This window comes from Brachyistius frenatus, unplaced genomic scaffold, assembly GCF_029030835.1.
Source record: "Brachyistius frenatus isolate BFR_SWC_R1_liver_20210118 unplaced genomic scaffold, ASM2903083v1 Contig_24, whole genome shotgun sequence".
Lineage (NCBI taxonomy): Eukaryota > Metazoa > Chordata > Actinopteri > Embiotocidae > Brachyistius > Brachyistius frenatus.
Window position 1 is genome coordinate 3,054,978 of NW_027210623.1, and position 26,759 is coordinate 3,081,736.

General features: G+C 43.5%; 3 protein-coding genes across 5 annotated transcripts; 1 reads left to right on the top strand and 2 right to left on the bottom strand.

Annotated features, from left to right (window-relative positions):
* The first annotated feature begins 719 nt into the window (after positions 1–719).
* grtp1a (growth hormone regulated TBC protein 1a) lies at positions 720–7,555 on the top strand. Its single transcript, XM_069697779.1, has 8 exons — positions 720–1,067; positions 2,697–2,848; positions 2,951–3,109; positions 3,876–4,000; positions 4,821–4,917; positions 5,338–5,510; positions 6,225–6,410; positions 6,573–7,555. Exons 1-8 carry the CDS (start codon positions 997–999, stop codon positions 6,663–6,665), a joined length of 1,056 nt encoding a protein of 351 aa, XP_069553880.1. The 5' UTR covers positions 720–996; the 3' UTR covers positions 6,666–7,555.
* Positions 7,506–15,479, bottom strand: lamp1a (lysosomal associated membrane protein 1a). The gene is made up of 9 exons (XM_069697778.1): positions 15,353–15,479; positions 11,223–11,329; positions 10,881–11,100; positions 10,381–10,542; positions 10,035–10,279; positions 9,803–9,928; positions 9,656–9,722; positions 8,660–8,827; positions 7,506–8,525 (listed from the first exon to the last, which is right to left on the bottom strand). The coding sequence occupies exons 1-9, from the start codon at positions 15,405–15,407 to the stop codon at positions 8,386–8,388; spliced, it is 1,290 nt and encodes a 429-aa protein (XP_069553879.1). The 5' UTR covers positions 15,408–15,479; the 3' UTR covers positions 7,506–8,385.
* A 1,421-nt stretch (positions 15,480–16,900) lies between these two features.
* cul4a (cullin 4A) lies at positions 16,901–26,736 on the bottom strand. 3 transcript variants are annotated; one of them, XM_069697784.1, is made up of 21 exons: positions 26,641–26,736; positions 26,008–26,321; positions 24,776–24,891; positions 23,848–23,952; positions 23,069–23,137; positions 22,901–22,974; positions 22,659–22,821; positions 22,486–22,575; positions 22,324–22,406; positions 21,478–21,545; positions 20,782–20,900; positions 20,482–20,674; positions 20,217–20,321; positions 20,009–20,119; positions 19,324–19,409; positions 19,088–19,195; positions 18,686–18,799; positions 18,490–18,595; positions 18,222–18,394; positions 17,908–18,060; positions 16,901–17,766 (listed from the first exon to the last, which is right to left on the bottom strand). In XM_069697784.1, exons 2-21 carry the CDS (start codon positions 26,147–26,149, stop codon positions 17,671–17,673), a joined length of 2,274 nt encoding a protein of 757 aa, XP_069553885.1. In that variant the 5' UTR covers positions 26,150–26,321; positions 26,641–26,736; the 3' UTR covers positions 16,901–17,670. The 3 variants fall into 3 exon arrangements, with proteins under 3 accessions (XP_069553885.1, XP_069553881.1, XP_069553884.1); XM_069697780.1 differs by lacking the exon at positions 26,641–26,736 and adding an exon at positions 26,542–26,634; XM_069697783.1 differs by lacking the exon at positions 26,641–26,736 and having other exon boundaries at positions 26,008–26,634.
* Positions 26,737–26,759: the final 23 nt, after the last annotated feature.

Sequence of the window (26,759 nt, forward strand, 5' to 3'; positions counted from 1 at the left end):
ACAGTAGCTGCTATGTACAAACAATGTAAGGAGGTAGTAAGAAGTATAATAATAAAAGTAATAGACACGTGTATTAATGATTGCGTAAGGATGTCAAGATTTCTTCAAGTTTGACCAGATTTACTTTATAAAATGGGTGTTTACTTTTGAAAGCAGTTGCAAATAACAATTTGGAGGATGTCTAACGGCAAAAACAAGCCAAACCTGCTTTATATATCACACCTCTCCTTTTTTTTTTTTTTTTTGTTCTACAACCGCATCTTCACCTTTTAACTCCTCACAGCCTCGTGAGCAAAAAAAAAAAAAAAAATCACATGAAGCCGCGCCGTGAGACTCTGAAGCGGGAATTTACGAGAAGCACGTGAAAGCAGCAGCATTAGGTCTGATTGAGGCGTGTTGTCCCGGGGCAGACCGACGTCACGCGGCCGAAATCTTCCATGGAGTTCCTCCGGACAAGAAGAGCATCGGAGGTGACGGACCGACGACCGCGTGGGACGCACCGGGGGTCGTGAGCGTTAAACCGGGGCGTTTTTGCGTCTTGATGCTTGTTCTCGGAGCCGCGAGCCCGGATAGTTTAACTCCGAGCGGCCGCGGGAAAAGGAGCGGCGGCGGCGGCAGGTGCATGTGGATGACAATAAAACGAGACACAAGTCTGCTCTCTTCACACGGCAACGTTTGACTGATAAAATACTGGACAAATCGAGCTGAAACAAGTTTTTTTTGTTTTGTTTTTGATGGGAGGCGTCTAAGATGCTTTCCCTTTTCGGAGAACAGCGCGTTAATCCCGGGAGGCTCCTGTCCCGTTTCTCCGCACGCAAACATGGAGAAAGTGAGCGTCGAGGCTAACTCACTTCAACTTATGTTTACGTGCTTGTTGTAAACTTTGGACTTTTTTTTTTCTTTTTTTGGGGGGGGGGAGGAAAAAAAAAGAAAAAGAAAAGCACGGCGGACACATGGTGGGACTCCGGCGCTGATTTTTCAGGAGCATAAGAGACAATGGAGAGGAAGAAAGAGGCGAGCAGGCGGACCCGCTCCCCGGACGGGACAGCGAAGGACCGGGTGGGCAGGTAACGCTCGACTCATCCTGCTCAAAACGTTTTTAAAACCGTGTTTTATTGACGTTGCGAGCTCGTTACGCGTTTAGTAACTTTCCTACTAAGTAAAACGAGAAGCAGATAATTACTTTGATCCCTTATTTATGTCGAAAATTGACGCTTGTAAAGAGCCGTTGACGTTACTCCAGTAGTTAGCCTACGACGAGCGAAAACCAACGGCCATGCGTTTACAAAACTTTCGTCACGTGCGGTCGTATTAAAAAACAAAAAAAAAACATCGAGACAACCGCTAAATATTTAATTTGATTTTTACTCCCATAAAAGTTGATTTATACTCTGTTTAAACTGTGCAGGTAGGATCCAAACCCCCGTACTCTTGAGTACACTCTGTCCTAGTCGCTTAATTGAACAGGTGTGATTGGTGGTTGCGCTCATTAGAAAGTCGTACAATAACAAAATAAACTTTACATTTTTCAAAATAAATATCTCATTTTCAAAGGAAGTCAAGAACTTTAGTCCATTAAACAACTCATTCTGCTTTTTTTTTTTTGTTGTTGAAAAATACATATGCAGACGTTTGCAGGTTGAACAATTCATTTTAACTTCATTTATAGTATGTATTTTGTTTTTCTGATAAATCGTTGAGGCACTTCCAATATTTCATCCATCTCGTTGATGGTACTAAATATTGGAAATGCTTTTAGCATAATGAAATAAAATTCACCACACTTCAAACTGAACTGATCATAAAGTTGAATCAACATCTCTGAAGGAAGGATTTATTGCAGGGTTGTATATCACACTGTTTTATCTCGTTTTTATCTACCTGCTAGTCTCGGGAGGAATTGCCCATGAGATAGTTAACTTAGTCAATTTATCGACATTTATTTATCTAAATTAAAGCATTTGATCTTTTTTTTTTTCCAAAGATGTTAGTTAACACTACAGTGCGTGTCATGTTTATTTATTTATTTTTTGAAAAGGGGAGCTATTGTATAGTTCAAACACACTGATAACACAGATAATCAGTTGCCACATTGATAAACTTCACACCCGTGTGCACCGTTGCTTCGGTTTTGGCAACAAGGACACTCTCGGATAAGAAACGCAACGTTTTGCGTGATGATAACTTTCTTTGCACTCGGGTATTTGCAGAGCGTGTGCGGTGCATGTGACGTATACGCCACAGTAAAGTAGTTTCATCCTGCAAAAGTCAGTTGTGCTCGAACGTGGATTAAAGCAGAGGTAGTAGATATTGCTGGTGTGTCCTGTGCATTTCATCTTCAGGAATGACTTTGCTCTCGTGAGAGGGTTAAGCTGCAGGAAGATTATGGTGTTACCGAAGGCATTAGGTTGAGCCACCTATACTCGTAACTTTTTCATCACGGGCCAGATTGTAGATGTAGGTAATGTTATACGTAACACATGCTATATATATATATATATATATAAAGATAGCATTAGTAAGACGAACTAAGCGTTAGTCTGTCATTTGTGCTGTAATGGATTTATGCGCACCAGTTGTGTTGTGTCCCCTCAAATACAGAAGATAACAACACCAGTAAAACAAAGCACTTGGACTCATTTATCTGATTTTGTCGATAGAATTGTTCAGATTGAGTTTTGTGCTTTTCGGCCCAGTGTGGATCCATACGGCTTTGAGCGCTCCAAGGACTTTGACTACGATTCATACGAGGAGCTGATGTCGGAGTATCTGGTGGTGCTCACCCATCGCTCCATCAAGTGGTCCAAACTACTGAAGGGCAAAAGCAAAGTGCAGAAGAATGTCAAACGTGAGTGTGGCAGCTGAACACAAGCTTATATCCTCACAAAGTGAGCGCACGCCCCGAAACCGAACTAAGTTTGATCATTTCCCCGCTTTTTTTTTCCTGCAGTAAAGCGCTTCGTACGTAAGGGGATTCCCAATGAGCACCGGGCTGTGATCTGGATGGCAGCCAGCGGGGCTCAAGACCAGCTGGAGAAGAACCCGGGATACTACCAGTCCCTGCTGTCAGCACAGCACGACCCCGAACTTGTGGAGACAATCAGAACAGGTCAGGCTCTCGCAACCGTTTCTCATTCACCCGTAACATCACTGAGACACCAACAAAAGGTCCCGACACACAACAAACCAGCCTGGAGGAGCTCACCATCACAAAGACGTCCAGTGCGTCACAACTTTGGTTACGAACTGAACGTCAACTTCTGTTCAAGCCTCGATTGGCAAAAAAAAAATCTTCTACACGCAAAACAAATTAACTAAATTATTGACACATCAATCAAATCAAAAGAATCATTATGTCGTAGGTTTGATATAAAAAAAATATAGATATTTCTGATTACAAAATAGCAATTGGCACTGTTAAAAGTTTTCTTTTTCTTTGTCATTGTCATCATGTGGCTTTTTGCTGGTGAGACTAGAGAAGGCGCAGCTGAAAAACAAAGAGAAACTGCACTAAATGAGATAAACAAAAGATTTAGTTTAAACTCTCTGTTGCCGTGGTAGTAATTACAACTTCACTTCTTCTTTGGTCTGCCTTGACAAGCTTTGTACACCTGGATTTGGGCAGTTTATTCACTTCTTCCCGACAGATTCTCTCCAACTCACCAGCCTCAGAGACTTGTCCTGCCTGCTCTTGGCTGCAAGGTGAACTGTCTCAGTTCAAATATTCATGTTAATGTTTAGACACATAATGTTCAACTTTTTACATTTTAGCTGCAAAAGCAAACTTTTGTTTCCTGCTGCCTCTCGCTTGCTCACTCATCTACAGTATGTATGCAGACGGTGTGACTCGTGTCTGTGCGGTCTCTTTTTCTCAGACTTGAACAGAACATTTCCAGACAACGTTCAGTTCCGCAAGACGTCCAGCCCGTGTCTGCAGAAAGGTCTTCGCAACGTGCTGCTGTCTTATGGCCACCACAATCCAGCTGTGGGCTACTGTCAGGTAATTCTCACCTCCTCAAGTCCCAGTTTAGGGTGGATGGTTGAATAACGCCATATCTTTACTACTATCTATACTAATCTATACTAATGTGGAAAATTATCATTGTGATAATTCAGTCAAGGAGTTTGATTCTTGTTGATTCTCTCGATAATAGTAAAATACGTTTTATTATGATTCTAATGTTGGTAATTTGGGTTTGAACAGTCACACTATTTTGGTGTTGTTCCATAATTTTATGTCGCACTGTATGACTGAAATGTACCATGTAGTATTGTGTCTATTAATTTTGAGGATTATAAGGTGAAGTTGAATCAAAATGCCCTCAATTTTTTTTTTTTTAAGATGGTACAAACAATTATGTGCTGAATACTTAATGTGAAAAATATGTATAATGTATTGACGTATTAGTGTAATTGACGGCCCGATTATGAATGAAAAAGCCTATTTTTATGCTCACTGCTCTCACAGTGTTATCAATAACCCACTTGTGTGTCCAGAGAAAGGCTGTTTGCGTCAGCTCAGTAAAGCTTTGTGGTGATCATTGGCATTTGAAAGGCAAATTTCCTTCACCAGAGCATATGCAGCTTGGTTGCAATTGAAACAGGGCTGCACTGATGGTCTGCTATGAAGTATAAATAGAATCCACTCAGGTCTAATCATGCCCATGGAGCCCGTTTCATTTTATTGTTTCCTTACTTTGTGCCCCGTGTTCGCTCCTCTGCTCTCTGCGCTGAATGCTTCATTAAAGAGGTGATCAAACCTGCTCGTCCACGATCGCAAGACTCAAGTGGAACCTGAGTGTGTGTCTCTTTGTCTTCAGGGGATGAACTTCGTAGCTGGGTATCTACTCATCATCACAAAGGATGAAGAGAAATCCTTCTGGCTGATGGATGCTCTGCTTGGTAGCATTTTACCAGGTGTGTGTGTGTGTGTGTGTGTGTGTGTGTGTGTGTGTGTGTGTGTGTGTGTGTGTGTGTGTGTGTGTGTGTGTGTGTGTGTGTGTGTGTGTGTGTGCGTGTGCGTGCGTGTTTCCTCTGGGCTAAGAATAATCCTGCTGGGGTCACATGGTCTTTATCTGTCTGTGGCTTAAGACCTACAGTATGTTTTTATTGGTATGCTGCACTCACTCAACACAGGAAACGTCAGTATTAGTAAGAAAAAACCTGGAAGCAACTGTGATGACAGCAGTGATTTTAAGGTGTTTTGCGTTTGACGCCACGTTTCATTTAATTCAGTTTAATTAGAGCTGTTTATCCAGCTGTTGTATTACAAAAAGGGATTTGTTATCATCTGTCTGCGGTTGATTTAGAGGCGTGTGAATGTGTGTGTGGTTCCAGACTACTACAGTCCTTCCATGCTGGGGCTGAAGATGGACCAGGAGGTGCTGGGGGAGTTGGTCAAAGTTAAAGTCCCCCAAGTGTGGCAGTTGATGAGGGATCATAACGTCATGTGGACCCTCGTGGTCTCCCGATGGTTCATCTGTCTCTACATAGACATCTTGCCAGTAGAGGTGAGTGGATCTGTGTGTGTTGTAGCTTAACTGTTATTTATTATACCTCATATCCTGAAGGACTACATTTATTTTAATTACAAGTTAAGGAAAGCTTGTGTGCCAAGTTGAATTCTTCTAGCCCCTCAAAAAAAAAAATAAAAGCTCGGTCAAAGCATCAAACCACACAAACCCTGTTCTCTTCATAACGTGCTTTATCCGAGCGCTGCTTTGAGTGGACTCGGTTGAAAATGTCGGCTTCATCCTGTTTTCTTTAAAACTGGAACAGTTAACCCACCTCGTACAACTCCTTGCTGCTGCCTTCTGTTGTTGGACCGCGGCGGGTCTGCACTGCTGTGTTTGTTCTCAAAATACACCTGGAACTTTGATCAGAGGGTGCAACACTTGCAGATGTTCACACGGTTTTCAGCTCACCAAAGCACTGGACGTCCAGTCGCTCCGACAGCAACAGGCACTCACCGATTCCCTCCCAGATTGATGCAAACTTTAAAGTAGCTGTTCGTAAAGAGTCAAACATAACTATAATACATCTACAATAACAACCTGACTGTCTGGCGTTGATGATGCAAAATGCACTAGAAACACACTGGTCTACTAAACATCCTTTAACAGTCCAGTTGCACTCGCTCGCAGTTTCAACTTTATATTGTACATCAGTATCTGCACGTGTTGGTCGATGAGATTTCCATTTTTCTTGCCGTTTTATTTTTGCAGACTGTCCTGCGTATTTGGGACTGCCTCTTCTACGAGGGCTCGAAAATCCTGTTCCGCGTAGCTCTGACGCTGATCCACCGCAACCAGGCTCTGATTCAGCAGGCCCAGTCGCTGCCAGACATCTGCCAGACCTTCAAGCAGATCACTCATGGGCCATTTGTTGATGAGTGCCACACTTTCATGCAGGTTAAAAAAAACAAAGCAAAAAACTAAAATAAACCAGGAAGGTGCCCCGTCGCTATAAGCAGTGATTTTATTAGAGGAAAGATCAGTCAGTATAAAAAGAGTCATCCTTTTGTAATTCGCTCTCTTTAATCCTATAATCCCGGTGTTTCCTGTTGTTCCTAGAAAATCTTCACTGAACCAGGAAGTCTCTCCATGGCAACCCTGACTAAGCTGCGGGCGAAGTGTCGATCTCGAATCATCGCGGAGGAATCCTGACGTAGACTCGACTAGCGGTTGCTGAAACTCAATACACATTCCAGAGGGACCAGCACCCAGACGCGTGTTTGCACATTATTTAACAGCGACTCCTACATACTGTACACTCTCCGTCTTAAACGTGTCTGAAGACAGTCGTACAGCACAACTGTAAATATGTGATGTGGGAACATCCTCAGCTGCGCGCTGTACGGGCTGATGATTCCATTTGACTTTTAACATGTAGTTCGTCTGAATGTTTTCTTCTGTTAAAATGTGGAACCGTGCACTTTAGTCCAGAAGGTCAAGAGACACCGAAGAGAAAAGAGTGAGCAGTAAATGGTCAGATGAATTAGGCGTTACGCACCGAGCACCGTCAAAGAGGAACCCGTCTGCTGTTATTTCACTTCGTTGTCTCAATCACGAACATTACGAAAGACAAAACTGTTCTCTTGGGTTATTGGACGGCCGACGGACGAACCTCAACGCTGGAACAACATGCTGTGGTTATCCAACGTGAATTATACTTATTTCATGACACTCTTTATTTCTTGAAACAATTTAATATCTGACGTGTTAGTTTCGGTGAGATTTTGCAGTCCGTCTGCAAATAATTTAAATTCCCTGTGGTGAAACAATACAAGCACAACTGAAAGGGCAGCTCTTCTTCTAACAATGTTCAGTCCAGTTTGTTCTGTGTTTGGGTTTTGTGCCCCTTTTCACCGTCCGTCATGTCAGATTTTGATCCCAATCCTGAGTGTTAAACAACTCCGAGCTGCCGCCATGTTTATTTCACAAATAATAACAATCTTAAAATACGGTTGCATAAAATACTAAAAAAAAAAAAAAATAAATCATTGCTGGACTTAAGATTTTTATTAACTTGCAGTAAAATGCATCATAGAAAATGAGATCAAACCCCTTTCTATAAAAATAAAAGGTCAAATCACTACTATTCATAGTAGCAGTTCTTTTGGGAGTGTGGTGAATAGCAAGAGTGGAAAATTAACCCGTTTACTTTATCGGTTGAATAAACTTTGCACAAAGCAATGAGCCACATTTTTCATCTCACTCACCGAACTATTCGACTAGTTTAACTAAACTGCAGTGCATGGATGGGAGAGGCTTCTATACATCTCTGCTGTGGAGGACTAAGATTGGAAAAGACGCATTCAGAGCTTTCCCTTTTCTCAAGAGTCGCTGGGATGATGGTACGCTCATGAGCTCTAAAAACAAAAAGTACTAGTGAGCATGTACGGACATCAAATTAAAGCTCCCCCAAAGTTGAAATAATTATTGTTAAACTTTTTGGCCTTCAAAAAAAAAAAAAAAAAAAAGACTCCCTCTGCTTCTTTAGTTGCAGTAGTTCTTTATAAATAATAACACGGCTAAAACAACAAAAAGCAGTTCAAGCAAATCCAATCAAATTCCTAGAACATCTTGAAACGAGAGTCGAGCCAAACCGTTGACTGAACCTCCAACAGCAAATTCAAACTTCCTCCATCCTTGACTACGTGAAGTCTCGGGCTTCACTAAGATGCACACCATCTACAGTTAGCAGGTATTCTGTTTCTTGTCATCCACAGAGAAAGTGAAAGGAAAGCTAAATATCCAGATGTCACAATGGATATTGAAAATCATGCACTCGGCACAGAGAAACGACCGCTTCCGTTCACTCCAGCTCGGCTCCTCCCCCGCTCCATTCAGTCTGTCAGCTTTTGAGTTCAACGAAGGGTCCCGTTCAGATGGTCTGGTATCCGGCGTGGCTCCTCTTCCTGCCTATTAGATACGCGACGAGGACGATGAGCACCAGGCCGGCGAGGGCCGCGCCGACGATGATGGGGATCAACATCTGGTCTCGGTCCATCTGACACTCCTCCGCTGGAGAGAAACGACGAGAAGGGTCGTCGTTAGCGACGCAAATTCAGTTGGATTCTAAAAACGGTAATTAATCCCGAAAGTTGCGTTAAAAGTCTAAAAGGGTAGCGGTGAAGGAAAAGCTGAAGCGGCCCTACCTGTGGAAAACTGGTCGGTTGTGACGCCGAACGGCTGCACCTGCAGTCTGAAGGTGTTGAGAGAGAAGGCCGGCACCACCAGCAGAGTCTGCTCCGTGTTGCACATGTAAGAGTGGCCCAGCGTACTCCGCAGGTAGTCCAGGCTGGTGTTACTGGCCGAGAGGGCACCTGGACAGAGAAACGGCACAATTTATTTCACTTCAACATGTCAGAAGAGCAAAGAGAACAATTCTGTTCAGTGGTTTCAATTCTCTGAAATTCTTTTAAATTTTTTTCCAGGACAGAAAAACATCGTCTTTGTGCTAATCAGACTAAATCCAGCCACATTATTTTATTCCCGGGCAGTTTGAGAGCTTTATTTACTAGTTCGCAGGTTTTCAGTACAAAACTTTTTTTAGCTGCTTAAATAATAAACGGCGAAATATTTCTTCTTGACGGAGAACAAAACGAATGAATTTACTACGGCTGCCCTCGACGAAAGATTCTCCTCCCCTGCAGAATCGCAGTGATGTGGACAGCGTGCGTCTTACTGCTGGTGGGGTTGCAAAGGCTTCCCTCTCCCATATTTTAATAGATCAATAGAAGTTTTACAAACTTAACATCTGGCTTTTTAGTCGTTTACTCAACCAATCTTTGAAGTCATCATTTTCTACCCCGAGTTGTTGAATGTTGTATTTTCCTGGCACGTCTGCCTTCGTTAGCGGCTACCGGAAAACATACATCTTGACTGAAGTGATTGTTGACGAACGGGACGGTTATAAAACCACACGACAAAGAAGTTAATAACACTGTATGGAAAAATACCTCCTGGAAAATATTTCATTTTGATAAATGGCAACTAAAATTCAATGATGTTCCATGAATTGGCCCAAAAAACAAAAACAAAACAAAAAAAATAATTCCCTGACTTTCCATCTTTAGAAAAAGCTTTTTAGAATTCCATGATATTTCAGGAATTGTATGTCCAGCGGGAACTCTGCGTTGTTTATGACCTACCGCTCATATCAGACCAGTCAGCCAGCAGAGATATCCCACTCAGGTGGTACTTCTTGGCTGTGGTGTTCTGTGGATGGGAGGAAGAGTTGATTAGATATTGTGTGTACACACACAACACACACACACACACACAGGGGTTGAGTTTACCATAGTGAAGGTGAAGTTGAGCGTGGTGGTTTGCTCCTGTGTCAAAATCAAGGAAGCACTGCTGGCTTCACATGATCCCGATGAACTTGTATGATTGGGATTCAGGTTTAATAATTGTTGAACAGTCTGGAGAAATGGACAAAAAGTTGTTGCAAGTTTGTTAATTCACACCGACAGTCGGTCTAACATTTGTTACGTGCGAGTGGTTCCTGCTCGTGAAGCTCGGTATCACCTTATTCTGAGTCCGAGAGAAGTACGAGACGTTGAGCTGCAGTCCCATTTGGGCGAGGAGACACAAGGTGCCGTTGTTGTCGTTCACAGTGTAGCTGCCCCGGACGGGTGTTCCTGGTGCCGGCGCTGGTGCTGGAGCTGCCGTGGTGGTGGGCGGAGCCGTGGTGGACGGAGCCGTGGTGGTGGACGGAGCCGTGGTGGTGGGCGGAGCCGTCGTGCTGTTTTGATCTGCTGCACATACCGTTTCTGTGGCGAGAGAAACCATAAAAGAAATCAGCTTGGAAGAAGAAGCACCCAAACCCCCGAAAGACGCCCACTCGGGGACAAAAACACCACCCGAGCTGTACCTTCAGGACTCAGGTCGTTTCCTGGCATGAACGCCTGCAGCCTCACATCAGACAACGTGGCGGTTGCTTCGCCGACTCCGATAGCGATGGGGCTCACACAGCGGTAGGTGGTGTTGATCGCCGCCCAGATCCCAACTGGGCCCGACACCACCGTGACCACACCTAGGACACAGTCCAGCCATGCAGTGAGTCACGCATATGTAACAGATCGTGTGGAATACGAGTCCCGGTGGCATCAAATGAGATTCATTTCTGAGAAATCATGATCTAAAAACTGACTGAATCACACTATTAACTTAACAACATACAGGGAGGCCATTTTTAGGGCTCCAAACATGCTTAAGATCAGAATTTGGGGCCCGCGGGCCAAGTTATGTTATAATAAAGGTATCTTATATTTACTTGTCGGTATTTAAATCCGGAGGCGAACATTACTGTACTACATACATCCCGCCACGCTTGGCAACAAACTTCCCGTTCGTCTCGGTACTTGTTCTCACCGGAGCGGTTGGCCTCGGGGAAGACCGACGCGTCGCTCAGGTTGTACTGCAGCGTCAGCAGGGAGACGTTGTACACATTTCCACGGGGAGAGAAGACCAGCCCGAGCGTGTGGCCCGGTCCAAACGCCGCCAGCAGCACCGCGGCGCTTTCAGCCGTGCCGCAGGAGCTGCCGCCCGCGACGGCGGCGGCGGAGTCGGGCAGAGCGAGCTGCGCTGTTCTCTGAGGACGAGACGAGAGATGCGAGCGGCGCCGGTGATAAGCTGAGGGCGCTGGTGCAGTGTGACGCGGCGTACGTCGGCGGTGATAATGACAACAGACACACGGACTCTCGGTGTACATACGTTGCCGCCGGAGGTGTTGTACGAGATGGAGAACGATGCCGACAGCTCGACCTTGATGCAGGTGGCGTTCCCTTCCTTCACTTCGAGAGTTACAGCCTGGATGCGACCTGGAGACGAGCACGGACAGGGAGCCACGACATGAATTAATATACACGCTCTCAACTACCACGTCACGGTTGGAGGACTCCACCAGCCAGTCGAGTCGCAGCTTCCATGTTTTGTCCACCCGTATCTGTGGAAGACTTCGAAGGACATTGAGTAAAAGGTATTACCTGTGTTTTTGTGGAAATATAAATGAAATGATATGACTCGACTTTGTTAAGCTTCGTTTTTCTTGTGTCCGAACGTACCGAGGAAAAACTACAAACTCCCACACACATCTTCAACCTGACAGTTTCAGGACGCACAAAGAGAAGTGCTGCATGACGGGGCAGTTACAGCTGACCTTTGACCTTTGGGATACAAAAACATCATAAACTCATCATACAGGTATTACACTTTTGTGTGAAAGTTTGTCACCCTTGGCTCATGAATTCTGGAGTTACAGACACAAACGTGTTCCGTGACTCCAAGTGGACGTTCGAACCAGATTTGAAGAAGTTGCCTCGAGGTGATCCCGAGAAATCACATTCATGAGAATACGACGTACAGACAGACGAGCCGGAGAGAACGCGTCTGATGACGACTGGTGCCGAGAAACATAACAAACCTTAAAAAATTATTGTATATATATATATATATATACTGTACTGTATATACTGTGCATTTTATATTTTTTTACTGCTATTTTATTGCTTTTCTATTATTATCTTATTGCTTCTGTATGCTGCTGTAGCGAAAAAAAAAAGTCCCCTCTGGGATTAATAAAGTAACTACCTACCTACTTACACCCACTTAAAGTGAAACTATAGGGGAACAATAGTCCTATTTTCAGCTGTCTTTTCTTCATCCTCCGGACACGTGCGAGATATGATAATTACACTCGAGTGTTGAATTGTGTGCAATAATTTACAATATTAGAAAACCATTCATCAGTTTTGATGTATTAATTTCTCGGCGCAGATTATTAATGCACACGGATGACGAGTTGGACCGGTAGATAAACTACAGCGTGATGCCGTGTGTGATCGACCGTGTTGATATTATACAACGGCACAATGAGGAACTATTCATTATCTGGGTCCTCTGGTTAATATTTGACCTGCCTGGTTAGATAAAGACCACAACAGTGACGGTTGACACGGCAGATTCCCCGTTAGGTGACGCCATGACCTACATACGCAGTAGAGCAGTTCACCCGAGCCACCACCAGAGGGCCACACATCCCAGGACACTTCCAGAGGGAGTTGTTTAGAGCTGCTGCTCCTCTACAGGCTTGTAGCAGGTGGAACTGAACAAGTCCTGAGCGCTGGGAGTCAGGACACACACTTCTCCAGTGAACATTTATCAACTCGGCCAACCTGGCAACTTTCACACTTGCGTTGCAGGCTATTAATACCTTTATTCTCCGGAAACCGCCGGCTCACTGTTGTGTTTCTATGTCTCTCTGTGTGTGTGTGTGTGTGTGTGTAAAATAGTGGCTGTAACTCTCCAACACATTGTTTATAATCTATGGTGGTCATCAAGAACTCATGTTCTTATCAATCCAACAACTAAATATCCATGAAAGAACTTTCACATCCATTATAAGGTGCTGTAACGCAATACAGCAGTTTCACCGCTTGCGTCACACTTCCCAGAATGTCTACGAAGAAGTTGAAGTAGTTCAACTCAAGAAAGTGACGATTCCTCTTTGGTTAACTGTGAATAAACTGGGTCTTTCTTGTGTTCGCTAGTCCGTTTAGTAATACATGACTTTACTGCATGGCAAAACTAAAATAAAAACTACTTTAAATCACCACAATTAAAAATGTGCTGCGAAGAGGATTTCTGAATTAAAAAATAAAAAATAAAAATGCTGCAACTGGTTACCTGTTCTCATTGTTAAGAGACAGATGTATTTAGCCTGAGGGGTGGGGCGTGGAGGGAGGGGGGGGTGGTTGTTATTGCCCGCCACGCTATTGGTAATTTCATAATTCACTTATCACACAGCCGACTGACTGCGCTCTTCCCTTTCTCATTAAGCTTCCTCTATTTATAACGTTAATGATCTACAGGGAAAGACCCCCCCGCCCCCCCCGCCCCCCCGCGTGCTTCGGGCTCCGTCAGCCACGCACACTTCTTCCCTCCGCTGCCTCGCTGAAACTCGACCCCGATGCACCTCGGTGCTCACCCTGTAAACACGCAGCAGACGGTTTACACAACGCCGCAATCTGATCGCGAGGTGAAAGCGGTTGCGTGTGAAGTCTCGAGCTGCAGATATCAGCAACGCTGCAGCGGGGGGAATAACAAACAAGAGACGGAGCCCACGCTTCCTGTTGGAAAGGCTGAAGCTCCTTGAGGTCACAACGACGCTGCAGGGTAGAAAAACCAAAGTTGGTGCCAACTTAAAAAGGAGTACAGTAATCGTATTACATATTTTATTGGGAACAAAAAAATTAAATAAATAGGGAAACTACTGGAGCTGCAACGGTATCTGCCCGTTTTCCCCGAGTCAGCAGCATCCAGGTGCTTGTGTGCGTTCAGGGCGATTAAAGTGGTCCTAAACTAACAGTCAGCGGGCCCCCTGCACGCCGTGCGCAACACAAAGCCACCACGGCAGTCATGTGAAGCTCTCAAAATGACACAACAATGGGGTCAATCGGCCTCCACAACATGAACAAAACCCGAGCGTCACATTAGAACAGGGTAGAATAAAACTAGAGGGAAGTCCAGGGACGGTTCGGGTAGATCTGGTCTGGGTTTTCAGAGAGGTCCATGTGAAAATGAATCAAGTCACTGATATAGAGCTGGAATAGGGCAGGAAATCTATATGCAACTATTTTAATAATCACAGAATTGTTTTAGTCCTTTTTTTTTATTATTTTACTCAAAGACAAATGGTCCAAACATTTTTCTGGTTTCAGCCTCCTAAACATAAAAGTTGGATCCTTTTATTCATCATTGCCTACACGATGATAAACTCAATGGCTTTGGATTTTTTTTGGAAAGTTGGTCAGATAAATCTTGACATTTGATGACATCAGCTGTGGTTGTGTGGAAAGTTAACGGGCATTTATCACCACGTTCTGCACTTTTAGAGAAAAAGATGAATTGAGTATACTAAGAAAATAAGTGTTTGATTATTTAGTGATGAAAATAATTGTTGGATACACGACCGACTTTGATTATAAAAATGTCCCAAAGTGTCAGGTGACATCTCCAAATGGATCATTTTTGCCCTGTCAACAGTTCTTAACGTTGTAATTTAAAGAGCGAGAACAACAACTACCGACAACCAAAACAGTTTCCAGTCATGGCCGACCCCGTTATAAACGTCATGCAGCCAGAAAACAACCAGCAGCACGCTGAAGCCGGAATATGTTATCAATTAGTTATCTAACCAGGAAGTCATATTTATGATGTTTGCAATTGTCACTTTAAAAAAAAAAAAAAAAAAAAAAGTGAAAAGAAAAGACTTATCAGCTTTTCAAATGGAATATTTTCCCTTGAAACTGATTTGAAATTTTGGTGGTTTCAACAACTGATCAGACAAATCACGACTTACAATTTAACGATATACCGCGATATTATCGTGGAGCCTCTGGTGACGCCCCCTCCCCTCCCCTCCCCCCCACACACACACACACAGTCAGAGGTTTGAATAGTGATAAAACATTCACGCAGCCGTACGACCTTGTCCAAGGTTTTACGACAACTTTAAGCTCGATATAAATGAATATAATTCCGGTTTTTAAAACAATGCCACTAGATTCGGTTCAAATGTCTAATTTCGTCAAATTATGCTTGCAGACCCACATTCAAAAAGGAGTGAACATGGGGCTTTTTGGCAGGAGGGAGGAGGAGGCGGAGGAGGATGGGGGAGGGGGGCTGGAGTCCCTGGGTCGCTGGTTGATATCGACACACTGTGCGGTTAATCGACAGCGCGATTCGACTGCCCGGTCCGACCGTCGACACCACAACCGGCCAACGAGTCGGAAAGGTGGCGACGGTGAGCAGCTTTAAGACCCGGCAAAACAACAACAACTCACCGAAAACCGCAAGCCAGGCGACGGAGAGCGCAGCCAGAGCGCGGGGGACTTTCATCCTTGTCGCGAAACCACAGAGCAGTCTTCGCTCGGTTCGCTCCGGTATCGGTGGGGAGAGGCTCCGGTGGTGGTGGGGAGAAGCTCCGGGGAGAGGTGGCGTTGTTCCGCCGCTGCAGGCGCAGGTGGGTCGATACGGCACAGGAACAACCGCACTTGACTTCACGGACCGTTAAGCGTCGCACTTGTTCTTCCTTCTTCTTCCTGTTATTAAATTCTCTGTAAATAGTTGATGGATATCCGTTCCAGCTCGTGCCGCCGGTAGGAAAGGAGGAGCGGTAGCCGCGGCGTAGATGTCGGTCCCAGCCTCTCGCTGTCTTGTCATGTGAACTGGTCGCATTTAGAGCTGCGGAGTCACGTGACGCCGCCCCGCCTTCTTCCTCTGGTCGGAGCTCATCCAGGCGCTCAAACTCTGCCTTCACCCTAACAACTCAAGTCACTAATAAGCACTTCGAAGTCAGCGACACCACACTTTTATCCCGTGGAAATGCTTGACAAAAAGATTAATGTTTTTTTGTTGTTTTTTTTAAAAAATAAAAATAAAAATCACTTGCATAACTGGATATTTTAGAATAGGTGATGCCAACTGGGTGTGAAGAGACATTATGAGAAAATCACTGCGCTCCCGGGAACAATATTACAATGAAAATGACTTCTCGGAGGAGTGTTGCAAACAGGACTCACTATTTAAAACGTAATGAGTGGGAGGAACAGCAAACCAAAGCCGGCATGTATTGGCTCACGTGGGTCCTTTTTTTTTCCTTCTCTTCTTGACACCTTAAATGTCAAATATATAGAAAAGTGGAGTTATGAATGCAACATTCCTGAAATGATTTGAATACATGGCACGTAAAAGAGCCTTTATATGGTTTATGAAGTGTATGATCTGACACACACACACACACACACAGTGTGCTGCGCAGGCTGCAAAGTGCATGTGTTGTGTAGTCAGCTGACACCTCCATCAATTCACGAGGGTCTGCAAAACCCTAGCAGGAACGCAGAGGCTGCTGCTGTCCAAGTCTCACCGGGACTACATTCTCCCTGCATAGTTCAACCAGGCTGTGTAACAACACACAGGCCGCTTTCTTGTCTACAAATGAGACCATCATTTCAGACAACTTGGCTCTTAAGATCTATTTCCTAATGCTCTTAAAGTGAAAGCAACAACAGATGCCCTTTGATTTTCCTTTCTATCTTCCAGTAACTTAAGATATTAAAACCACACACTTTAACAGGACACCACAGCACCTTGCTACTTACTCAAACTGCCCTCGTTTCACAATTTTTTTTTTTTTTTTTTTAACTGTGATTCACTGGATAAAATCGTATTTGACTGCAGGAGTTAATGCCAGGAGGATAAACTATGCAGGGAGCTCAAGACAAGAGGCTAATTCTTCACACTGCGGACAGAAAGAAATGAGGCACACGTGTTCAAATGAAAAGAAATGAAAATCTACCACAAGCTGCTTCTGTACAAATCAATAATCAAACCATTAAATATCCATTTATTCAGGTTCACTTTTTGCACTCTTACATAGAATACAATCTGATCTACAAAAACGTCAGCACATGACATTGGACATTTTGGTCAAAACGTACAAGATACCAAAAGTAATACCCGAATGGCTCGCCTGTATGTCATGAAACTTCTGTGTCATCAGTGAACCCAACCCATCCGGCTCATCTCATCCTTCTCTTCTCTCGTCTTATCCTCAACAGCTGTTTCTCTGCCAAAACAAGCAACCGACCAATCAGGTGTACACTCAGCAGTTTATGCAGCCATTCAAAAGGAGAAAGTCTCGAACAAAAAAAAAAAAAAAAAAAAAAAAAATAACAAAAAAAAAAAAACTCAAGACAAACCAACTATAGTAGAAAATAAGTGACTTTAGAATGACATGGAGGGGGAAAAAAAACAACAAAAAAAACAATCCCAACAAAAACAGAGGAAAGTGCTAGTTATTTTCAGTTGTGTTTTGCATTAGCAGATTTGTAAGTCACATAAACCAACCATCAACAACCCGGGCCACTCCTCCAGCCCAATCTCAGAGTCCCACTAAAGATATCGCCGAACGGGAACAGCACAGCCAAGTCTCTCTCGTCTCTCTGGAGCTCTGTCTTCTGGACGCTGCGTCCAGGATTGTGGATGGAGGGAAAGATGTGCACCAGAGGAGAGTCGGGTGGCTGAGGGGCTGTCATCCTGTTTTGGGGGGCCAGCTGTGCGCTTGCTGTGAGAAAAGCATGGCGGTGACAGCGGTGCCCCCTCAGGCAACATAGTGGTACTGGTTCGGTGTCTCCTTGTCGCGTTCCATGTAGTCTCTGTCTATGAGCGACTCGATCCGCTTCTTCAGATCGCCCGGCTGCGGAGAGGAAAGTGAGGCAGACGCTGGTGAGCTTTATGTGTGTGTGTGTGTGTGTGTGTGTGTGTGTGTGTGTGTGTGTGTGTGTGTGTGTGTGTGTGTGTGTGTTGAAGGAAAAATAAAAAGATGAAGATACGTCACCTTGACAGGGAACTTCAGCTGGTTGTAGAGCTCTGATACCAGAAGGTTGTGACTGAGCGTCTTCCTCATCTTCATGATGCGCACCACAGCTGCATCAATCTGATACTGCCTGTCTTGAAACACTCGCTCTGTGGTGCTCACCTGCTCCTCTACCTGCAAGGAAAATTTGGTCAGTGAGAACCATCCCTTTGTGTAGAAAAGTATATGTAAGTGGGAAGTAGAAAAACATCCAGGTTAGCCCCAGCTGAGGAGGAGGAGGAGGAGGAGGATGAAGGTGTGAAGAAACAAAGACAGAAATGAGCTTGTATTGTTACCGTTTCCTTCATTTGGATCTGGTTGATCTTGATGCGGAACAGTTTGTGTTTAAAATCGTTGTTGAAATTGAAGCGGTCTCCGTCCTCCACGTCTTTCCCTCGAGGGTTCTTGTTGAGGACGCGAGCCTTTCCACAGGCCAGGGACTGCAGTGTTCGCTTGAGCTCTCCCTCCTCTGTGCAGGACGGCAGAGAGACACGGTGTGAACATACAGCAGCTTCCTCTCCCACAACAGAACGCTTACACTGCGTATTTAAAAACATGCGTCACCTATGCCAGTGGCGGCGCGAATGTCCTCAATGCTGAATTCCTCCCCCTCGTTGAACATGAGCAGCACCAGCGTCTGGAACAGGGACACCTGCAGCTCCTTCTTGCCCTGCAGGACAATGTGGTCATTGTAAGTGCAGTTCAGATGCTTTCTAAAAGGCAGTCTGTCCATCTCCTCTCTGACCCGGTAGGTCCTTACCTCTTTAAACTCTGCCTTTAGTACAGCGTGGCCCAGTGTGGGCTGCCACTGCAGCTTCCTCCCGCTGTGCTTCCCCAGGTAGAACAGCTTGAACACCTCCTGGAGTTTTACCATCTATCAACACACAAATACATCATTTGAACCAGGATTGACTTTAACACGGTCTGCTCAGGATCAGCTGATGACGATAAAGACAAATACAGTGAACCAAGCTATCTTCTTTCAACAGTGGTTTCCTCAATAACTTCACCATATTTATGTCTACTCGCTATATTTCAGCACATAAAATGCACTATAAATAAATCAATAAATGCATAGTTTAAAGCTAAAGTTCTACTGAACTCACACATCTTTGCATGTCTATTGCTGCACAAAGAGCAGCATCCAAACCCAAATGCTTACCTCTGGGGGCAAGTGGACCTCCATGGGTATGTATGAAGGCCAGTAGCCCATCGTGAGGATGTTGACAGTAAGTTCTATGTTGCTTGGCCCGCTCTGGTTCTGGATATACTGCGTCAAAACATCAAATTCATTTTACAATTATGCATTAAGAATGCATTCAGTGACACAGTGCATACACATACTGTAAACACAGCATCAATACGTCTCCTGTTTATAATCACAAAGAATTGAATTGCCTGTTTGAACTGGATCATGATGTCTTTGGACAGCTCCATGTCCTTGAACATCCCCTCCAGCTTACTGGTAAACGCTGCTCCACATTCTGCAGGAAGTCAGAACCACCAATATTACATATTACTTTTTCTCACACAACCCCACACACACACACACACACACACACACACACACACACACACACACACACACACACACACACACACACACACACACACACACACACACACACACACACACACAGGAAAGACTATATGACATTTGATTAGCTTTAAACTTTAGCATGTCTGTGAAGGTTTTCTAAGTTTTATCCAAAGAAGAACTGAAGAAGCCTTTCAGCTAAGAGGCGGAACATCTTTAAGAAACTAAAAGAAGTCCAGTTGCTTTAGGATAAGGACTTACATGTATACTTTGGAGCTCCTGCTGCTATAATAGTGGGCAGATACAAAGTTCCTCTGTACAGATATAGTGTGCGGTCTTTAAATTTGAAGTGAATTTAAGCTCCAGGTTAAAAAATTATAAGATGAGGTAAATCAAGTCATTCACCTAAAGATTACTATAAATTGTAGCTGGGTCTATTTCCTCAATCTCTCTTTAACGTCACGCATGTATCCGCAAGTGAGACGAGGATTTTGATTGATGACAACTTGCTTATTGAGGAAATAAGATGTCAGACTAGAGACTCACCGTGTTTGAGCTTGGACAACATGGACTTTTCAGCATCAACAGAGGCGCTCTTGCCGACCAGCAGCCGCTTGGCCAAGTCCTTCTTATAAAACGCTTCAAACACGTCTTTTCCTGTGGGGAGATCCAAGGTGTCATTAGAGTGGAATGAGTTGAAACACTAATTGAGTGACACATGCATTCATCATGCACAGACGGACGAGTAACTGACCGTGTATGAAGCGGAAAATGATCATTATTTTGTCCAGGATTCTCTCCAGCTCCTCCTCTGTAGCCTCCTTGTTCCCGGCTCGTAACTTAGAATCCACATATTTAGCTGGATGGGGAGCAAGAAAGCTGTTATCACATGCCGGAACTAATAGAAAACACAATAGCATGGCCCGTGTAAATTCAGCAAAATCTTCAAAGAGTGTGTTGTGGATTATTACAAAGTTGTTAAAAATTTGTGGGGCTGAAAATAATTTAGTCTGACCTACCTATAAGTTCAGCGGGCTTGTTGGGCCTCTTGTTGATGAAGGTTTCAAAGGCCTCCTTCATGGCGTTGATGAAACCCTCATTCCGTGTGAAGCAGCTCTGCGCCACGTTGTCCATCTTGTCTTTGAAGTCCAGTAGTTCTTGTACCATGTCTTTGTCTTTCTCTGGAGTGCATACGATCTCTCCACCGAAGGACTAAAACCAGAGAGGGTGTGTAGATGCATTTCTCAGGCATAAAAGGACGGGTGCACATTTTGCTTGTGTTTTATGTCTCCGTGCAGTATATATGTTGGTGTGTATACCTTGATGTAATCCCGCCAGAACTGTAGCAGTGTGGGAAGTCCTCCCTTCACCTTGCTGAAGAGCTGGTAGAGGAGGGCCAGCTCCGCCACACGATTCTCATCCAGCAGAATGCTCAGACCTGTCGGGATATTACACATTTATGCGTGTCTGCATTTGTGCATCTGTAGGTCATATACTGAAAAATAAAGATCACCTACTTTCTACAATTATTGATAAATCAAATGCATGCAGCGCCAGAGGGTAGAAATGATTGTTTTTCTTTGGTCATGGATTGTGCTTGAGTAAATTGATCACAGCCATTTACTCACAAAACAGATAAAGAATTTTTTTTTTTTTTTTTTGATTTAGCAAGAGTAGGACAAAATCTAGTTTTATGCTCGGACCATGTATGAAACGCTGGAGGGTTTCAATTTCAAAACGAGGGCTTTTAATTTGAAAGAAATACAGAAAGGTGCTGCATTCAGCCGACCAATGGTGTAACTTTATCACTCAGCTGGTGACAGACATACACGTTTATGGAGATGCCCTCGCTGCTGGTTTCCAGCCAAAAAGCAATAAAAGTCATCCTTTATAAATTTATAAGTAGGTCCAAACAAAGAAAACATCGCAGATCAGCCCAAGAAATTAACACTGAGTGAACTCAATCAAACACACAACGACCACATAGACACATAACGTCTTTCACACAGACGTACCCTTTTGCAGCATTGCCGTCATGTGTTCTCCTAAAAGTTGTTTCTCTACACAGCTAATGAGCGGTTTCCTGTGAAAAGAAATGAGAAGAAAGTAATTAGTAAAAACTGAGTGCGAGGTATCTGAAAGCTGCAACAGATGTGTACATACACAAAGTCCTTCATGTAAACCTCTGAAGAAAATATCTTCAATCTCACCTCCTGACCTTCTTGCGAGGCACATTTTCCAGTTTAAGTTTTGATCTTCATCAATTATTTGTTAAAAGCTCACGGAAAAGCTTTGAGGTCTCGTGTTTAAAACTACTGACAAAAAGATCCCCTTCAGACGTGTATCAATATAATCAATATATATCAATTGCACAGAAAAACACAATTTAATTAAACTTAAAATGCCATCCACCATCTGTCTCACTATGGTTCCAGAGTCTATGGGTATGCAGATACATTTCATTTCAGCTGTTTAGCTGCTGGACACAAGAAGTCCAATCTCACGTTTCCACCTCACACTTGTTGAATATCAGATCAAGGTTGGCTTACAAACTTTGCACTCTCAGTAAAAAATCAGGCAGACACCTGATGGTATTGTAAAACTGATTGATCCCACATTAAAGTTTGGAAACATATGCTAAACCAGCTTAAACGTTATTCACGTTTACTTTTATTTTCTTGTTTTGGATGGACATGGGGTGTTATTTTAATGAAGATGAATGGAGGGAGGCTTCATGCAGTGTCAGCTGGGATACGCTTCAGCCCCCCTGCAACCCTGTTAAGGATAAACATGCTTATCTAATGGATGGACGTCTTCGTGATACGCTCTAATGACATCATGAACATTTTTAAAACAATTACTGGGTGCTCTGGTCGAGGTAGCTCACGATACGATCATTCTCCTCCTCCAACCGACGAGCCACGTGGTGCAGGTACTCGGGTACCTGCGCACACACAAACACACACTTAGCACCACACGGATGAACAACTGTGACCACGTGACGCAGACGCAGCCTCACTCACGTCTCTCTCCTGCATCAGCCGCTGTCCCTCCGCTGCGTACAGGCGATTGGTCTCAGTCAAAAATCTCTCCTCAAAGGAGTCTTTGTAAACCTTCACAAAAGGTGAGACAGTCAGGAGGTAGAAACGCTGGCGGACAGTTTGTGTGCTGATGAGGTGAACAGGTGATCGGATACCTGCAGGTCTGACAGCATGCCCAGCAGGCTGCGGAGCAGGCTGCGGTCGATGGTCTCTCCGTTCCTCTCCAGCTCCACCTGCTCCAAAATGCCCTCTACTGTTCGCTTCTGAACTCCACTGTCGCTCACAATGTGGGTGCGAAACAGCTCCAGCCCGGTGTCCCTGCAGTGTGGATACACAACATCAGCTTCCTGACAACATCCTAACAAACACAAACACCCTGAGGAAACTGCACTTTTACCAGATGGAGGGGAGCAGAGAGTTCTGAAGCACGTAGGTACGATCCAGGAAGAGAAAGATACTTCGGATCATTATCTGCAGGGAGACAAACACTTCAAACATTAGATGTCTGCTCCTACAGGACAGCCGAACCGTTTCGATCCATGTATCCGTCAAACGTCTCACTTACAGTTTGTCTGCAGTGGTCCTGCCAGCAGCAATTCATTCGCTTCAGGTAGGAAAGGTTGTCCAAAGACTCTGTGAGCGTCATGTTAAGGAGAAAACCTTTCACTCAGTCATGTCATTACACATGAAATTTTGAATTAGTCTACAGTATGTATACAGTATGTCTGTTACAAAGGATTAAGTTTAAACACCTTGGTCTAACATCTATTATTTATCAACCACTAAAGTCCATGAAACAATTTAAGCCATTTTGAAAAAAATTAAACACTAAAAACTGTCACTGATTTATCGCACATCTTTTCAAATGGTGCCTCTCAATAAAGCCCCACAGTGTTGTGTATGGTTTGGAAATGATAAACTTGTTGTACATCGATCCCTTGTGGGAAAACACTGCAACAACATCTGCCAGCAGAGCCAACATTTCATTCAGAGGAGTGTGAAGTTACCAAGACGCTGCAAGCCAAATCCTCCTTGGTTTCCAAATGGCAGATTTGCATTTACCTTCTGCGGTGTGTGCAGGCTGGCAAGCACATCTGTACACCTGACTGACACTGATACGTAACGCTTAGTGTCAATAAACTGGTGACCAACTTGATCCAAAATGAGTTATGAAACAAACAGATATACCAACAGTCTCGTATCACACAGTGTTAGTGTTAGAGAAGACACGTCCACCTTCCAGACTGCATTATGTTTCAAACTGTAATCCGGCATCCCTCCTGGTCCAAACTGTCTCACCAGGTTTAACACATATTTGCTGGTTGTGCACCAAAACAAAGGATATTCTCTAAACTGCAGGATTTGAGCCTGGACGTGATCCTCACAGACTTGTCGTAGCTGCTTGTAGAGTGTCGGGGAGACTTTATATGAACACAGGTTCTCCACCGCCTTCAAGAGTTTCAGAGAGAGAGTACATCAGAGGAGAGGAGGCAGGAACACAATGAACACTCGTAACGTGATTTCTGACAGGACAATTATTTACATGTACAGGATATCATAATATCGCAATATGTCGATAATAAAATAAATAACCCTGATGTGAGACCAGTCTTCTATTTTGGATATTGTAATATGGTGATAAGTGTTGTCTTTTCCTGGTTTTAAAGGCAGCATTACAGTTAAGTGATGTATTTCCTGAACTTTCCGGACTGTATTAGCTGTGCCAATTTTGGTCTTTTCCCACTTAGTCATTATATCCACATTACTGATGATTACTGATCTAAAACTGTATTGTTTAAAGCACCAATTGTCATCCTGACAATATTGTCCTAATACCAATATCGAGGTATTTGGTCAAAAATATTATAATATTTGATGTTATCCATATAGTAGCCCTAATTGTCCACAGATTTCTATTTATATCGGAGATACAAAAGTGTACTGTTCCACGTGAAAATGTGAAGAATTTTCAGACCAATATGAACATTGATGTAACATCAACAAACATATATCAGTAGAGATTCATGAAGTGATAGATTACCTATATCAAGCATGTTATTAGTCTCCACCAGTTTGTTTTAACTCAGCTGATGGCAACTTCTCATCTGTTTGTTTGATCTTCTGTGACGAGTTAAAAATTAAAAACTATGGAAGCATTTCTGCTGGCCACGTTAAAATGTTTGGTTTAAACAGTCCAACACTGCTGCAGGTTGAACAGGAAGAAAAAAAAACACTAACTTCAGTTTTGTATTTAAAAAGACAGAAAACAAACCTGATAAAGCTCCTCCAGATTGTACTTGATGGAGGTGCTGTTCTGGATGGCGCCCACTGCATCTCGCAGTTTCAGCCACGTGTCCTCGGTGTAGTTCTCTGCTAGTTTTGGCCTATCTGTTAGAAAAACACAGTAAATCCATCACACAACAATAACACTGTTGTCTGTGTTCTTGGTTGTTTGTATATAATATATATAGATATATACTGTACTGTGTATATACTGTGCATTTTATATTTTAACTGCTATTTTATTGCTTTCTATTATTCTATTATTATCTTGTTGCTTCTGTATGCTGCTGTAGCGAAAAAATTTCCCCTCTGGGATTAATAAAGTAACTACCTAACCTAACCTAATCATTTATCGGACCCACGTGTGACCACACAAGCATTGTGATAGATCATACTGTCATGTTTAACACAAACAGAAACATTGGTCCTGATGTGGATTATTGTTCAGAGACATTCAAATCCATCTGTCAAATGTTAAAAGTTCCAAAAACATGCCTCTACTCCTAGTTTTTTTTTTAATATCACTTTTAAACACCAACTTTTAGTTCAAACTTTCAGATTGCACAGGTTTCTAGACACAGAACATTATTTAGAGACTTTTCACTGAGTTATTCCATTTCTGGTATCAATATGTTCGCTGGACACGTTGACAGTTTTGTTAGCCACTGAAAGTACAATTAATTATCAAAAAAAGTACCAAGATAGCAACTGTGTATGTTAGGATCAATGATGGCAGTGCTGGATTATATTATTATTATTATTATTACTACTATTACGTTTTAACTAATTTAATAATGAAAGCCTATCACTAATTTTCAACCAAATATAGGAAAAAAAAACCAAGAAGAAAACAAATATAGTTTAACTAAAACTTCTTGAATTTAAGAAATAGTTAAAATTGGTGTCAGAAGACACATTTCCTGGGAATTTATCAACCGATTATTTATTCCAGATTACGTACGAAGTTACACCTTTGTTAAAACTTTGAAATCAACACTGCACATAAAACCAGTGGATCAAACCGAATAAATAAATAAATTGCATGACTGTGAGAACAAGCCTCAAATCAAATCTGCGACTCTGCGAAGCTTTAACACAAACAAACAAACAAACAAACAAACAACAACAACCCCAGAAACGAGCCGTGAAAGTAAACTTTTGAGAGAGTGATGGAGAAGTTACACCCTTCAGCTCGGTGGCAGAAGAAGAAAGCGACGGTACCTTTGAAATTTTTGATCACTAGTTTCTTTGAAGCTCCGGTCTTGCCTAAGGCCACGGCGGAGGTCCGGGCCATCCCGTTGGTGTTGTGCTCCGTCAGGGCGGAGAAACTGGCCCTCTTGTCCTGTCGGGTGTCCTCTGCCATTATCAGATTAGCGCTTTGGCTTAACGCGGTGTGCTTCAAGCGTGTTTGTTTTGTTTTTCTTTCTTTTCTTTCTGCTGGGTTGTTCAACCGCCTCGTTTTATTCGTTGTCAGCAGCGGCGGCGCCTCTCTGTTGGACCGCTGGTCTTCGGTAGGCAGCGCGGGCACTCGCGGCCTATTTAAAACACATTTAACAGGCGAGAGAGAGACAGAGACAGACAGAGAGGGAGAGAGAGACTTAACGTGACGTGAATTAATCAGAAAACATAACTACCGCCGGCTAAGTAAACAGCTAGCTGGCTGGCTAGCTGACTAGCACTTGAGCGAGCAGTTTTCGTCTCCTCCACAACACTCCGGGCTTTGCAGGCTAATCCATGTCAGTGTTGACTACTTACACAGTTCAATTATTGTATTTTGCGACAGTAAACCGAAGCATAAGATCGACATAGTTAGCGTTCATATAACAGACCCATATTACTGTTGGCTTTCTTTACCATGGAGCTAGCTAGCACAACAAAATGGCTTTTCTCAGACAGTTCAGTTGGACAGGTGCATCTTGGGTGAAAAGCGATGCGTTCAGAAACAGCTGGGACTTTTCATATCCGTTAAAGTT